The sequence below is a fragment of the Nerophis lumbriciformis genome, linkage group LG33 (genome assembly GCF_033978685.3).
Source record: "Nerophis lumbriciformis linkage group LG33, RoL_Nlum_v2.1, whole genome shotgun sequence".
Classification (NCBI taxonomy): Eukaryota; Metazoa; Chordata; class Actinopteri; order Syngnathiformes; family Syngnathidae; genus Nerophis; species Nerophis lumbriciformis.
The window spans coordinates 26,439,570-26,453,704 of NC_084580.2; the positions used below are offsets into that span (position 1 = coordinate 26,439,570).

Below are 14,135 nucleotides of genomic sequence, written 5' to 3' on the forward strand. Positions count from 1 at the left end.
CCTGTCCACACCACAAGTTCCCAACATCAAACACCTCGGAGAACCTGTCCACACCACAAGTTCCCAACATCAAACACCTCGGAGAACCTGTCCACACCACAAGTTCCCAACATCAAACATCTCGGAGAACCTGTCCACACCACAAGTTCCCAACATCAAACGCCTCGGAGAACCTGTCCACACCACAAGTTCCCAACATCAAACACCTCGGAGAACCTGTCCACACCACAAGTTCCCAACATAAAACACCTCGGAGAACCTGTCCACACCACAAGTTCCCAACATCAAACACCTCGGAGAACCTGTCCACACCACAAGTTCCCAACATCAAACCCCTCGGAGAACCTGTCCACACCACAAGTTCCCAACATCAAATACCTCGGAGAACCTGTCCACACCACAAGTTCCCAACATCAAACGCCTCGGAGAACCTGTCCACACCACAAGTTCCCAACATCAAACATCTCGGAGAACCTGTCCACACCACAAGTTCCCAACATCAAACACCTCGGAGAACCTGTCCACACCACAAGTTCCAAACATCAAATGCCTCGGAGAACCTGTCCACACCACAAGTTCCCAACATCAAACACCTCGGAGAACCTGTCCACACCACAAGTTCCCAACATCAAACACCTCGGAGAACCTGTCCACACCACAAGTTCCCAACATCAAACGCCTCGGAGAACCTGTCCACACCACAAGTTCCCAACATCAAACACCTCGGAGAACCTGTCCACACCACAAGTTCCCAACATCAAACATCTCGGAGAACCTGTCCACACCACAAGTTCCCAACATCAAACGCCTCGGAGAACCTGTCCACATCACAAGTTCCCAACATCAAACATCTCGGAGAACCTGTCCACACCACAAGTTCCCAACATCAAACGCCTCGGAGAACCTGTCCACACCACAAGTTCCCAACATCAAACACCTCGGAGAACCTGTCCACACCACAAGTTCCCAACACCGTCGTCCTACCTGGTGGACTAAAATGGCGTTTCCTCACCTGTCCAGGTATTCCGCCAAAAGCTCCTCCACGGCGGCGGAGTAGAGCCACTCCTTCTCGGTCCTCCTGGTGTAGCCGGGGACCTCCTCGTTCTTCTTGTTGAACTTCAGGTTGAGGCCCACGTTGGCTTTCTGCTCGCCACATGGACTGAGCGGCAAAAGAGTCCTTTGAGCAACGTTCTTGGTTGCCAAACATGCACACTCACTTCTTTTTGCTGCCTCTGCCGATGAAGATGCTGCCGGAGAAGCGCGACACCAGGTAGCTGGTCATACCCAGACGGGACGCCACCACATACCCAGGACTGTACTTCACACTGTACTTCTGGCAAACACAACACACCGCAACTACTCTCTACATCACAACTACATACAATATATATATTTACATGCTGGTTGTGTAAGTCAGTGAGTAAGTGTGAGTAAGTAAGGAAATACGTGAGTAAGTGTGAGTAAGTAAGGAAATAAGTGAGTAAGTGTGAGTAAGTAAGGAAATAAGTGAGTAAGTGTGAGTAAGTAAGGAAATAAGTGAGTAAGTGTGAGTAAGTAAGGAAATACGTGAGTAAGTGTGAGTAAGTAAGGAAATAAGTGAGTAAGTGTGAGTAAGTAAGGAAATAAGTGAGTAAGTGTGAGTAAGTAAGTGTGAGTGTGAGTAAGTCTTACATGCTGGTTGTGGATGAGAGCCTCCAGTTGTGGTTCATGCGGCACGTTGAAGACCACACGTATACGACCTTCTTTGATGACATCACTGGAGTCTTGCACCTGGGGACAGGAAGGAGTTAGTCTACTTCCTGTGATGTAGTGGTGGTAGGAGTGTGATGTAGTGGTGGCAGGAGTGTGATGTAGTGGTGGTAGGAGTGTGATGTAGTGGTGGCAGGAGTGTGATGTAGTGGTGGTAGGAGTGGGATGTAGTGGTGACAGGAGTGTGATGTAGTGGTGACAGGAGTGTGATGTAGTGGTGACAGGAGTGTGATGTAGTTGTGGTAGGAGTGTGATGTAGTGGTGACAGGAGTGTGATGTAGTAGTGGTAGGAGTGTGATGTAGTGGTGACAGGAGTGTGATGTAGTGGTGGTAGGAGTGTGATGTAGTGGTGGTAGGAGTGTGATGTAGTGGTGACAGGAGTGTGATGTAGTGGTGACAGGAGTGTGATGTAGTGGTGACAGGAGTGTGATGTAGTGGTGACAGGAGTGTGATGTAGTGGTGACAGGAGTGTGATGTAGTGGTGACAGGAGAGTGATGTAGTGGTGGTAGGAGTGTGATGTAGTGGTGACAGGAGTGTGATGTAGTGGTGGTAGGAGTGTGATGTAGTGGTGGTAGGAGTGTGATGTAGTGGTGACAGGAGTGTGATGTAGTGGTGACAGGAGTGTGATGTAGTGGTGGCAGGAGTGTGATGTAGTGGTGACAGGAGTGTGATGTAGTAGTGGTAGGGGTGTGATGTAGTTGTGGTAGGAGTGTGATGTAGTGGTGACAGGAGTGTGATGTAGTGGTGGTAGGAGTGTGATGTAGTGGTGACAGGAGTGTGATGTAGTGGTGGTAGGAGTGTGATGTAGTAGTGGTAGGGGTGTGATGTAGTTGTGGTAGGAGTGTGATGTAGTGGTGACAGGAGTGTGATATAGTGGTGACAGGAGTGTGATGTAGTGGTGGCAGGAGTGTGATGTAGTGGTGACAGGAGTGTGATGTAGTGGTGACAGGAGTGTGATGTAGTGGTGACAGGAGTGTGATGTAGTGGTGACAGGAGTGTGATGTAGTGGTGACAGGAGTGTGATGTAGTGGTGACAGGAGTGTGATGTAGTGGTGACAGGAGTGTGATGTAGTGGTGACAGGAGTGTGATGTAGTGGTGACAGGAGTGTGATGTAGTGGTGGTAGGAGTGTGATGTAGTTGTGGTAGGAGTGTGATGTAGTGGTGACAGGAGTGTGATGTAGTGGTGGTAGGAGTGTGATGTAGTGGTGGTAGGAGTGTGATGTAGTGGTGGTAGGAGTGTGATGTAGTGGTGACAGGAGTGTGATGTAGTGGTGACAGGAGTGTGATGTAGTGGTGGTAGGAGTGTGATGTAGTTGTGGTAGGAGTGTGATGTAGTGGTGGTAGGAGTGTGATGTAGTGGTGACAGGAGTGTGATGTAGTGGTGACAGGAGTGTGATGTAGTGGTGACAGGAGTGTGATGTAGTGGTGGTAGGAGTGTGATGTAGTGGTGACAGGAGTGTGATGTAGTGGTGACAGGAGTGTGATGTAGTGGTGGTAGGAGTGTGATGTAGTGGTGGTAGGAGTGTGATGTAGTGGTGACAGGAGTGTGATGTAGTGGTGACAGGAGTGTGATGTAGTGGTGGTAGGAGTGTGATGTAGTGGTGGTAGGAGTGTGATGTAGTGGTGACAGGAGTGTGATGTAGTTGTGGTAGGAGTGTGATGTAGTGGTGACAGGAGTGTGATGTAGTGGTGACAGGAGTGTGATGTAGTGGTGACAGGAGTGTGATGTAGTGGTGACAGGAGTGTGATGTAGTGGTGGCAGGAGTGTAATGTAGTGGTGGTAGGAGTGTGATGTAGTGGTGGTAGGAGTGTGATGTAGTGGTGACAGGAGTGTGATGTAGTGGTGGCAGGAGTGTGATGTAGTGGTGGTAGGAGTGTGATGTAGTGGTGGTAGGAGTGTGATGTAGTGGTGGTAGGAGTGTGATGTAGTGGTGGTAGGAGTGTGATGTAGTGGTGGTAGGAGTGTGATGTAGTGGTGACAGGAGTGTGATGTAGTGGTGACAGGAGTGTGATGTAGTGGTGACAGGAGTGTGATGTAGTGGTGGTAGGAGTGTGATGTAGTGGTGGTAGGAGTGTGATGTAGTGGTGGTAGGAGTGTGATGTAGTGGTGAGAGGAGTGTGATGTAGTGGTGGTAGGGGTGTGATGTAGTGGTGGTAGGGGTGTGATGTAGTTGTGGTAGGGGTGTGATGTAGTGGTGACAGGAGTGTGATGTAGTGGTGGTAGGAGTGTGATGTAGTGGTGACAGGAGTGTGATGTAGTGGTGACAGGAGTGTGATGTAGTTGTGGTAGGAGTGTGATGTAGTGGTGACAGGAGTGTGATGTAGTGGTGACAGGAGTGTGATGTAGTTGTGGTAGGAGTGTGATGTAGTGGTGACAGGAGTGTGATGTAGTGGTGACAGGAGTGTGATGTAGTGGTGACAGGAGTGTGATGTAGTTGTGGTAGGAGTGTGATGTAGTGGTGACAGGAGTGTGATGTAGTGGTGACAGGAGTGTGATGTAGTTGTGGTAGGAGTGTGATGTAGTGGTGTGGTGCACACACCTCTCCCATGGCGGCGTAGTAGGGGTTGGCCACCATGAAGACGGTGGTGTGAGGAGGGAATAGTTCTTCTAGGCTGCTGAAGGTGCTCAAGGAGGAATGAAAGGCCTTGATGTCCTGGAACACACAATAACTCTTTTTATTTCAACTAACTCATGTCCTGGAACACACAATAACTGTTTTTATTTCAACTAACTCATGTCTTGGAACACACAATCACACAATGACTGTTTTTATTTCAACTAGCTCATGTCCTGGAACACACAATCACACAATAACTGTTTTTATTTCAACTAACTCATGTCCTGGAACACACAATCACACAATAACTGTTTTTATTTCAACTAACTCATGTCCTGGAACACACAATCACACAATAACTGTTTTTATTTTAACTAACTCATGTCCTGGAACACACAATCACACAATAACTGTTTTTATTTTAACTAACTCATGTCCTGGAACACACAAATCACACAATGACTGTTTTTATTTCAACTAACTCATGTCCTGGAACACACAAATCACACAATGACTGTTTTTATTTCAACTAACTCATGTCCTGGAACACACAATCACATAATAACTGTTTTTATTTTAACTAACTCATGTCCTGGAACACACAATCACACAATGACTGTTTTTATTTCAACTAACTCATGTCCTGGAACACACAATCACACAATGACTGTTTTTATTTCAACTAACTCATGTCCTGGAACACACAATCACACAATGACTGTTTTTATTTCAACTAACTCATGTCCTGGAACACACAATCACACAATAACTGTTTTTATTTCAACTAACTCATGTCCTGGAACACACAATCACACAATGACTGTTTTTATTTCAACTAACTCATGTCCTGGAACACACAATCACACAATGACTGTTTTTATTTCAACTAACTCATGTCCTGGAACACACAATCACACAATAACTGTTTTTATTTTAACTAACTCATGTCCTGGAACACACAATCACACAATGACTGTTTTTATTTCAACTAACTCATGTCCTGGAACACACAATCACACAATAACTCTTTTTATTTCAACTAACTCATGTCCTGGAACACACAATCACAGAATAACTGTTTTTATTTCAACTAACTCATGTCCTGGAACACACAAATCACACAATGACTGTTTTTATTTCAACTAACTCATGTCCTGGAACACACAATCACACAATGACTGTTTTTATTTCAACTAACTCATGTCCTGGAACACACAATCACACAATAACTGTTTTTATTTCAACTAACTCATGTCCTGGAACACACAATCACACAATAACTGTTTTTATTTCAACTAACTCATGTCCTGGAACACACAATCACACAATAACTGTTTTTATTTCAACTAACTCATGTCCTGGAACACACAATCACATAATAACTGTTTTTATTTTAACTAACTCATGTCCTGGAACACACAATCACACAATGACTGTTTTTATTTCAACTAACTCATGTCCTGGAACACACAATCACACAATGACTGTTTTTATTTCAACTAACTCATGTCCTGGAACACACAATCACACAATAACTGTTTTTATTTCAACTAACTCATGTCCTGGAACACACAATCACACAATAACTGTTTTTATTTCAACTAACTCATGTCCTGGAACACACAATCACACAATGACTGTTTTTATTTCAACTAACTCATGTCCTGGAACACACAATCACACAATAACTGTTTTTATTTCAACTAACTCATGTCCTGGAACACACAATCACACAATGACTGTTTTTATTTCAACTAACTCATGTCCTGGAACACACAATCACACAATAACTGTTTTTATTTCAACTAACTCATGTCCTGGAACACACAATCACACAATAACTGTTTTTATTTCAACTAACTCATGTCCTGGAACACACAATCACATAATAACTGTTTTTATTTTAACTAACTCATGTCCTGGAACACACAATCACACAATAACTGTTTTTATTTCAACTAACTCATGTCCTGGAACACACAAATCACACAATGACTGTTTTTATTTCAACTAACTCATGTCCTGGAACACACAATCACACAATAACTGTTTTTATTTCAACTAACTCATGTCCTGGAACACACAATCACACAATAACTGTTTTTATTTCAACTAACTCATGTCCTGGAACACACAATCACACAATAACTGTTTTTATTTCAACTAACTCATGTCCTGGAACACACAATCACACAATAACTGTTTTTATTTTAACTAACTCATGTCCTGGAACACACAATCACACAATAACTGTTTTTATTTTAACTAACTCATGTCCTGGAACACACAAATCACACAATAACTGTTTTTATTTCAACTAACTCATGTCCTGGAACACACAAATCACACAATGACTGTTTTTATTTCAACTAACTCATGTCCTGGAACACACAATCACATAATAACTGTTTTTATTTTAACTAACTCATGTCCTGGAACACACAATCACACAATGACTGTTTTTATTTCAACTAACTCATGTCCTGGAACACACAATCACACAATGACTGTTTTTATTTCAACTAACTCATGTCCTGGAACACACAATCACACAATGACTGTTTTTATTTCAACTAACTCATGTCCTGGAACACACAATCACACAATAACTGTTTTTATTTTAACTAACTCATGTCCTGGAACACACAATCACACAATGACTGTTTTTATTTCAACTAACTCATGTCCTGGAACACACAATCACACAATAACTGTTTTTATTTCAACTAACTCATGTCCTGGAACACACAATCACACAATAACTGTTTTTATTTTAACTAACTCATGTCCTGGAACACACAATCACACAATGACTGTTTTTATTTCAACTAACTCATGTCCTGGAACACACAATCACACAATAACTCTTTTTATTTCAACTAACTCATGTCCTGGAACACACAATCACAGAATAACTGTTTTTATTTCAACTAACTCATGTCCTGGAACACACAATCACACAATAACTGTTTTTATTTCAACTAACTCATGTCCTGGAACACACAAATCACACAATGACTGTTTTTATTTCAACTAACTCATGTCCTGGAACACACAATCACACAATGACTGTTTTTATTTCAACTAACTCATGTCCTGGAACACACAATCACACAATAACTGTTTTTATTTCAACTAACTCATGTCCTGGAACACACAATCACACAATAACTGTTTTTATTTCAACTAACTCATGTCCTGGAACACACAATCACACAATAACTGTTTTTATTTCAACTAACTCATGTCCTGGAACACACAATCACACAATAACTGTTTTTATTTTAACTAACTCATGTCCTGGAACACACAATCACACAATAACTGTTTTTATTTTAACTAACTCATGTCCTGGAACACACAAATCACACAATGACTGTTTTTATTTCAACTAACTCATGTCCTGGAACACACAAATCACACAATGACTGTTTTTATTTCAACTAACTCATGTCCTGGAACACACAATCACATAATAACTGTTTTTATTTTAACTAACTCATGTCCTGGAACACACAATCACACAATGACTGTTTTTATTTCAACTAACTCATGTCCTGGAACACACAATCACACAATGACTGTTTTTATTTCAACTAACTCATGTCCTGGAACACACAATCACACAATGACTGTTTTTATTTCAACTAACTCATGTCCTGGAACACACAATCACACAATAACTGTTTTTATTTTAACTAACTCATGTCCTGGAACACACAATCACACAATGACTGTTTTTATTTCAACTAACTCATGTCCTGGAACACACAATCACACAATGACTGTTTTTATTTCAACTAACTCATGTCCTGGAACACACAATCACACAATAACTGTTTTTATTTTAACTAACTCATGTCCTGGAACACACAATCACACAATGACTGTTTTTATTTCAACTAACTCATGTCCTGGAACACACAATCACACAATAACTCTTTTTATTTCAACTAACTCATGTCCTGGAACACACAATCACAGAATAACTGTTTTTATTTCAACTAACTCATGTCCTGGAACACACAAATCACACAATGACTGTTTTTATTTCAACTAACTCATGTCCTGGAACACACAATCACACAATGACTGTTTTTATTTCAACTAACTCATGTCCTGGAACACACAATCACACAATAACTGTTTTTATTTCAACTAACTCATGTCCTGGAACACACAATCACACAATAACTGTTTTTATTTCAACTAACTCATGTCCTGGAACACACAATCACACAATAACTGTTTTTATTTCAACTAACTCATGTCCTGGAACACACAATCACATAATAACTGTTTTTATTTTAACTAACTCATGTCCTGGAACACACAATCACACAATGACTGTTTTTATTTCAACTAACTCATGTCCTGGAACACACAATCACACAATGACTGTTTTTATTTCAACTAACTCATGTCCTGGAACACACAATAACTGTTTTTATTTCAACTAACTCATGTCCTGGAACACACAATCACACAATAACTGTTTTTATTTCAACTAACTCATGTCCTGGAACACACAATCACACAATGACTGTTTTTATTTCAACTAACTCATGTCCTGGAACACACAATCACACAATAACTGTTTTTATTTCAACTAACTCATGTCCTGGAACACACAATCACACAATAACTGTTTTTATTTCAACTAACTCATGTCCTGGAACACACAATCACACAATAACTGTTTTTATTTCAACTAACTCATGTCCTGGAACACACAATCACACAATAACTGTTTTTATTTCAACTAACTCATGTCCTGGAACACACAATCACACAATAACTGTTTTTATTTCAACTAACTCATGTCCTGGAACACACAATCACATAATAACTGTTTTTATTTTAACTAACTCATGTCCTGGAACACACAATCACACAATAACTGTTTTTATTTCAACTAACTCATGTCCTGGAACACACAAATCACACAATGACTGTTTTTATTTCAACTAACTCATGTCCTGGAACACACAATCACACAATGACTGTTTTTATTTCAACTAACTCATGTCCTGGAACACACAATCACACAATAACTGTTTTTATTTCAACTAACTCATGTCCTGGAACACACAATCACACAATAACTGTTTTTATTTCAACTAACTCATGTCCTGGAACACACAATCACACAATAACTGTTTTTATTTTAACTAACTCATGTCCTGGAACACACAATCACACAATAACTGTTTTTATTTTAACTAACTCATGTCCTGGAACACACAAATCACACAATGACTGTTTTTATTTCAACTAACTCATGTCCTGGAACACACAAATCACACAATGACTGTTTTTATTTCAACTAACTCATGTCCTGGAACACACAATCACATAATAACTGTTTTTATTTTAACTAACTCATGTCCTGGAACACACAATCACACAATGACTGTTTTTATTTCAACTAACTCATGTCCTGGAACACACAATCACACAATGACTGTTTTTATTTCAACTAACTCATGTCCTGGAACACACAATCACACAATGACTGTTTTTATTTCAACTAACTCATGTCCTGGAACACACAATCACACAATAACTGTTTTTATTTTAACTAACTCATGTCCTGGAACACACAATCACACAATGACTGTTTTTATTTCAACTAACTCATGTCCTGGAACACACAATCACACAATGACTGTTTTTATTTCAACTAACTCATGTCCTGGAACACACAATCACACAATAACTGTTTTTATTTTAACTAACTCATGTCCTGGAACACACAATCACACAATGACTGTTTTTATTTCAACTAACTCATGTCCTGGAACACACAATCACACAATAACTCTTTTTATTTCAACTAACTCATGTCCTGGAACACACAATCACAGAATAACTGTTTTTATTTCAACTAACTCATGTCCTGGAACACACAAATCACACAATGACTGTTTTTATTTCAACTAACTCATGTCCTGGAACACACAATCACACAATGACTGTTTTTATTTCAACTAACTCATGTCCTGGAACACACAATCACACAATAACTGTTTTTATTTCAACTAACTCATGTCCTGGAACACACAATCACACAATAACTGTTTTTATTTCAACTAACTCATGTCCTGGAACACACAATCACACAATAACTGTTTTTATTTCAACTAACTCATGTCCTGGAACACACAATCACACAATAACTGTTTTTATTTTAACTAACTCATGTCCTGGAACACACAATCACACAATAACTGTTTTTATTTTAACTAACTCATGTCCTGGAACACACAAATCACACAATGACTGTTTTTATTTCAACTAACTCATGTCCTGGAACACACAAATCACACAATGACTGTTTTTATTTCAACTAACTCATGTCCTGGAACACACAATCACATAATAACTGTTTTTATTTTAACTAACTCATGTCCTGGAACACACAATCACACAATGACTGTTTTTATTTCAACTAACTCATGTCCTGGAACACACAATCACACAATGACTGTTTTTATTTCAACTAACTCATGTCCTGGAACACACAATCACACAATGACTGTTTTTATTTCAACTAACTCATGTCCTGGAACACACAATCACACAATAACTGTTTTTATTTTAACTAACTCATGTCCTGGAACACACAATCACACAATGACTGTTTTTATTTCAACTAACTCATGTCCTGGAACACACAATCACACAATGACTGTTTTTATTTCAACTAACTCATGTCCTGGAACACACAATCACACAATAACTGTTTTTATTTTAACTAACTCATGTCCTGGAACACACAATCACACAATGACTGTTTTTATTTCAACTAACTCATGTCCTGGAACACACAATCACACAATAACTCTTTTTATTTCAACTAACTCATGTCCTGGAACACACAATCACAGAATAACTGTTTTTATTTCAACTAACTCATGTCCTGGAACACACAAATCACACAATGACTGTTTTTATTTCAACTAACTCATGTCCTGGAACACACAATCACACAATGACTGTTTTTATTTCAACTAACTCATGTCCTGGAACACACAATCACACAATAACTGTTTTTATTTCAACTAACTCATGTCCTGGAACACACAATCACACAATAACTGTTTTTATTTCAACTAACTCATGTCCTGGAACACACAATCACACAATAACTGTTTTTATTTTAACTAACTCATGTCCTGGAACACACAATCACACAATAACTGTTTTTATTTTAACTAACTCATGTCCTGGAACACACAAATCACACAATGACTGTTTTTATTTCAACTAACTCATGTCCTGGAACACACAAATCACACAATGACTGTTTTTATTTCAACTAACTCATGTCCTGGAACACACAATCACATAATAACTGTTTTTATTTTAACTAACTCATGTCCTGGAACACACAATCACACAATGACTGTTTTTATTTCAACTAACTCATGTCCTGGAACACACAATCACACAATGACTGTTTTTATTTCAACTAACTCATGTCCTGGAACACACAATCACACAATGACTGTTTTTATTTCAACTAACTCATGTCCTGGAACACACAATCACACAATAACTGTTTTTATTTCAACTAACTCATGTCCTGGAACACACAATCACACAATGACTGTTTTTATTTCAACTAACTCATGTCCTGGAACACACAATCACACAATGACTGTTTTTATTTCAACTAACTCATGTCCTGGAACACACAATCACACAATAACTGTTTTTATTTTAACTAACTCATGTCCTGGAACACACAATCACACAATGACTGTTTTTATTTCAACTAACTCATGTCCTGGAACACACAATCACACAATAACTCTTTTTATTTCAACTAACTCATGTCCTGGAACACACAATCACAGAATAACTGTTTTTATTTCAACTAACTCATGTCCTGGAACACACAAATCACACAATGACTGTTTTTATTTCAACTAACTCATGTCCTGGAACACACAATCACACAATGACTGTTTTTATTTCAACTAACTCATGTCCTGGAACACACAATCACACAATAACTGTTTTTATTTCAACTAACTCATGTCCTGGAACACACAATCACACAATAACTGTTTTTATTTCAACTAACTCATGTCCTGGAACACACAATCACACAATAACTGTTTTTATTTCAACTAACTCATGTCCTGGAACACACAATCACATAATAACTGTTTTTATTTTAACTAACTCATGTCCTGGAACACACAATCACACAATGACTGTTTTTATTTCAACTAACTCATGTCCTGGAACACACAATCACACAATGACTGTTTTTATTTCAACTAACTCATGTCCTGGAACACACAATCACACAATAACTGTTTTTATTTCAACTAACTCATGTCCTGGAACACACAATCACACAATAACTGTTTTTATTTCAACTAACTCATGTCCTGGAACACACAATCACACAATAACTGTTTTTATTTCAACTAACTCATGTCCTGGAACACACAATCACACAATAACTGTTTTTATTTCAACTAACTCATGTCCTGGAACACACAATCACACAATAACTGTTTTTATTTCAACTAACTCATGTCCTGGAACACACAATCACACAATAACTGTTTTTATTTCAACTAACTCATGTCCTGGAACACACAATCACACAATAACTGTTTTTATTTCAACTAACTCATGTCCTGGAACACACAATCACATAATAACTGTTTTTATTTTAACTAACTCATGTCCTGGAACACACAATCACACAATAACTGTTTTTATTTCAACTAACTCATGTCCTGGAACACACAAATCACACAATGACTGTTTTTATTTCAACTAACTCATGTCCTGGAACACACAATCACACAATAACTGTTTTTATTTCAACTAACTCATGTCCTGGAACACACAATCACACAATAACTGTTTTTATTTCAACTAACTCATGTCCTGGAACACACAATCACACAATAACTGTTTTTATTTCAACTAACTCATGTCCTGGAACACACAATCACACAATAACTGTTTTTATTTTAACTAACTCATGTCCTGGAACACACAATCACACAATAACTGTTTTTATTTTAACTAACTCATGTCCTGGAACACACAAATCACACAATAACTGTTTTTATTTCAACTAACTCATGTCCTGGAACACACAAATCACACAATGACTGTTTTTATTTCAACTAACTCATGTCCTGGAACACACAATCACATAATAACTGTTTTTATTTTAACTAACTCATGTCCTGGAACACACAATCACACAATGACTGTTTTTATTTCAACTAACTCATGTCCTGGAACACACAATCACACAATGACTGTTTTTATTTCAACTAACTCATGTCCTGGAACACACAATCACACAATGACTGTTTTTATTTCAACTAACTCATGTCCTGGAACACACAATCACACAATAACTGTTTTTATTTTAACTAACTCATGTCCTGGAACACACAATCACACAATGACTGTTTTTATTTCAACTAACTCATGTCCTGGAACACACAATCACACAATAACTGTTTTTATTTCAACTAACTCATGTCCTGGAACACACAATCACACAATAACTGTTTTTATTTTAACTAACTCATGTCCTGGAACACACAATCACACAATGACTGTTTTTATTTCAACTAACTCATGTCCTGGAACACACAATCACACAATAACTCTTTTTATTTCAACTAACTCATGTCCTGGAACACACAATCACAGAATAACTGTTTTTATTTCAACTAACTCATGTCCTGGAACACACAAATCACACAATGACTGTTTTTATTTCAACTAACTCATGTCCTGGAACACACAATCACACAATGACTGTTTTTATTTCAAC

At 38.6% G+C, this 14,135-nt stretch overlaps 1 protein-coding gene across 2 annotated transcripts in view; it reads right to left on the bottom strand.

The window, feature by feature from the left end:
- Positions 1–14,135, bottom strand: part of xrn1 (5'-3' exoribonuclease 1) — a 95,339-nt gene that overhangs the window by 19,127 nt on the left and 62,077 nt on the right. Inside the window, exons 21-24 of one of the 2 annotated variants that reach the window (XM_061928237.2) lie at positions 4,292–4,405; positions 1,672–1,770; positions 1,218–1,330; positions 1,013–1,159 (exon numbers count right to left, since the gene is read on the bottom strand). In XM_061928237.2, coding sequence (XP_061784221.1) covers positions 1,013–1,159; positions 1,218–1,330; positions 1,672–1,770; positions 4,292–4,405 — 473 coding nt within the window. Of the gene's footprint in view, positions 1–1,012; positions 1,160–1,217; positions 1,334–1,671; positions 1,771–4,291; positions 4,406–14,135 lie in introns of both variants that reach the window. The other variant, XM_061928236.2, reaches the window with a different exon arrangement.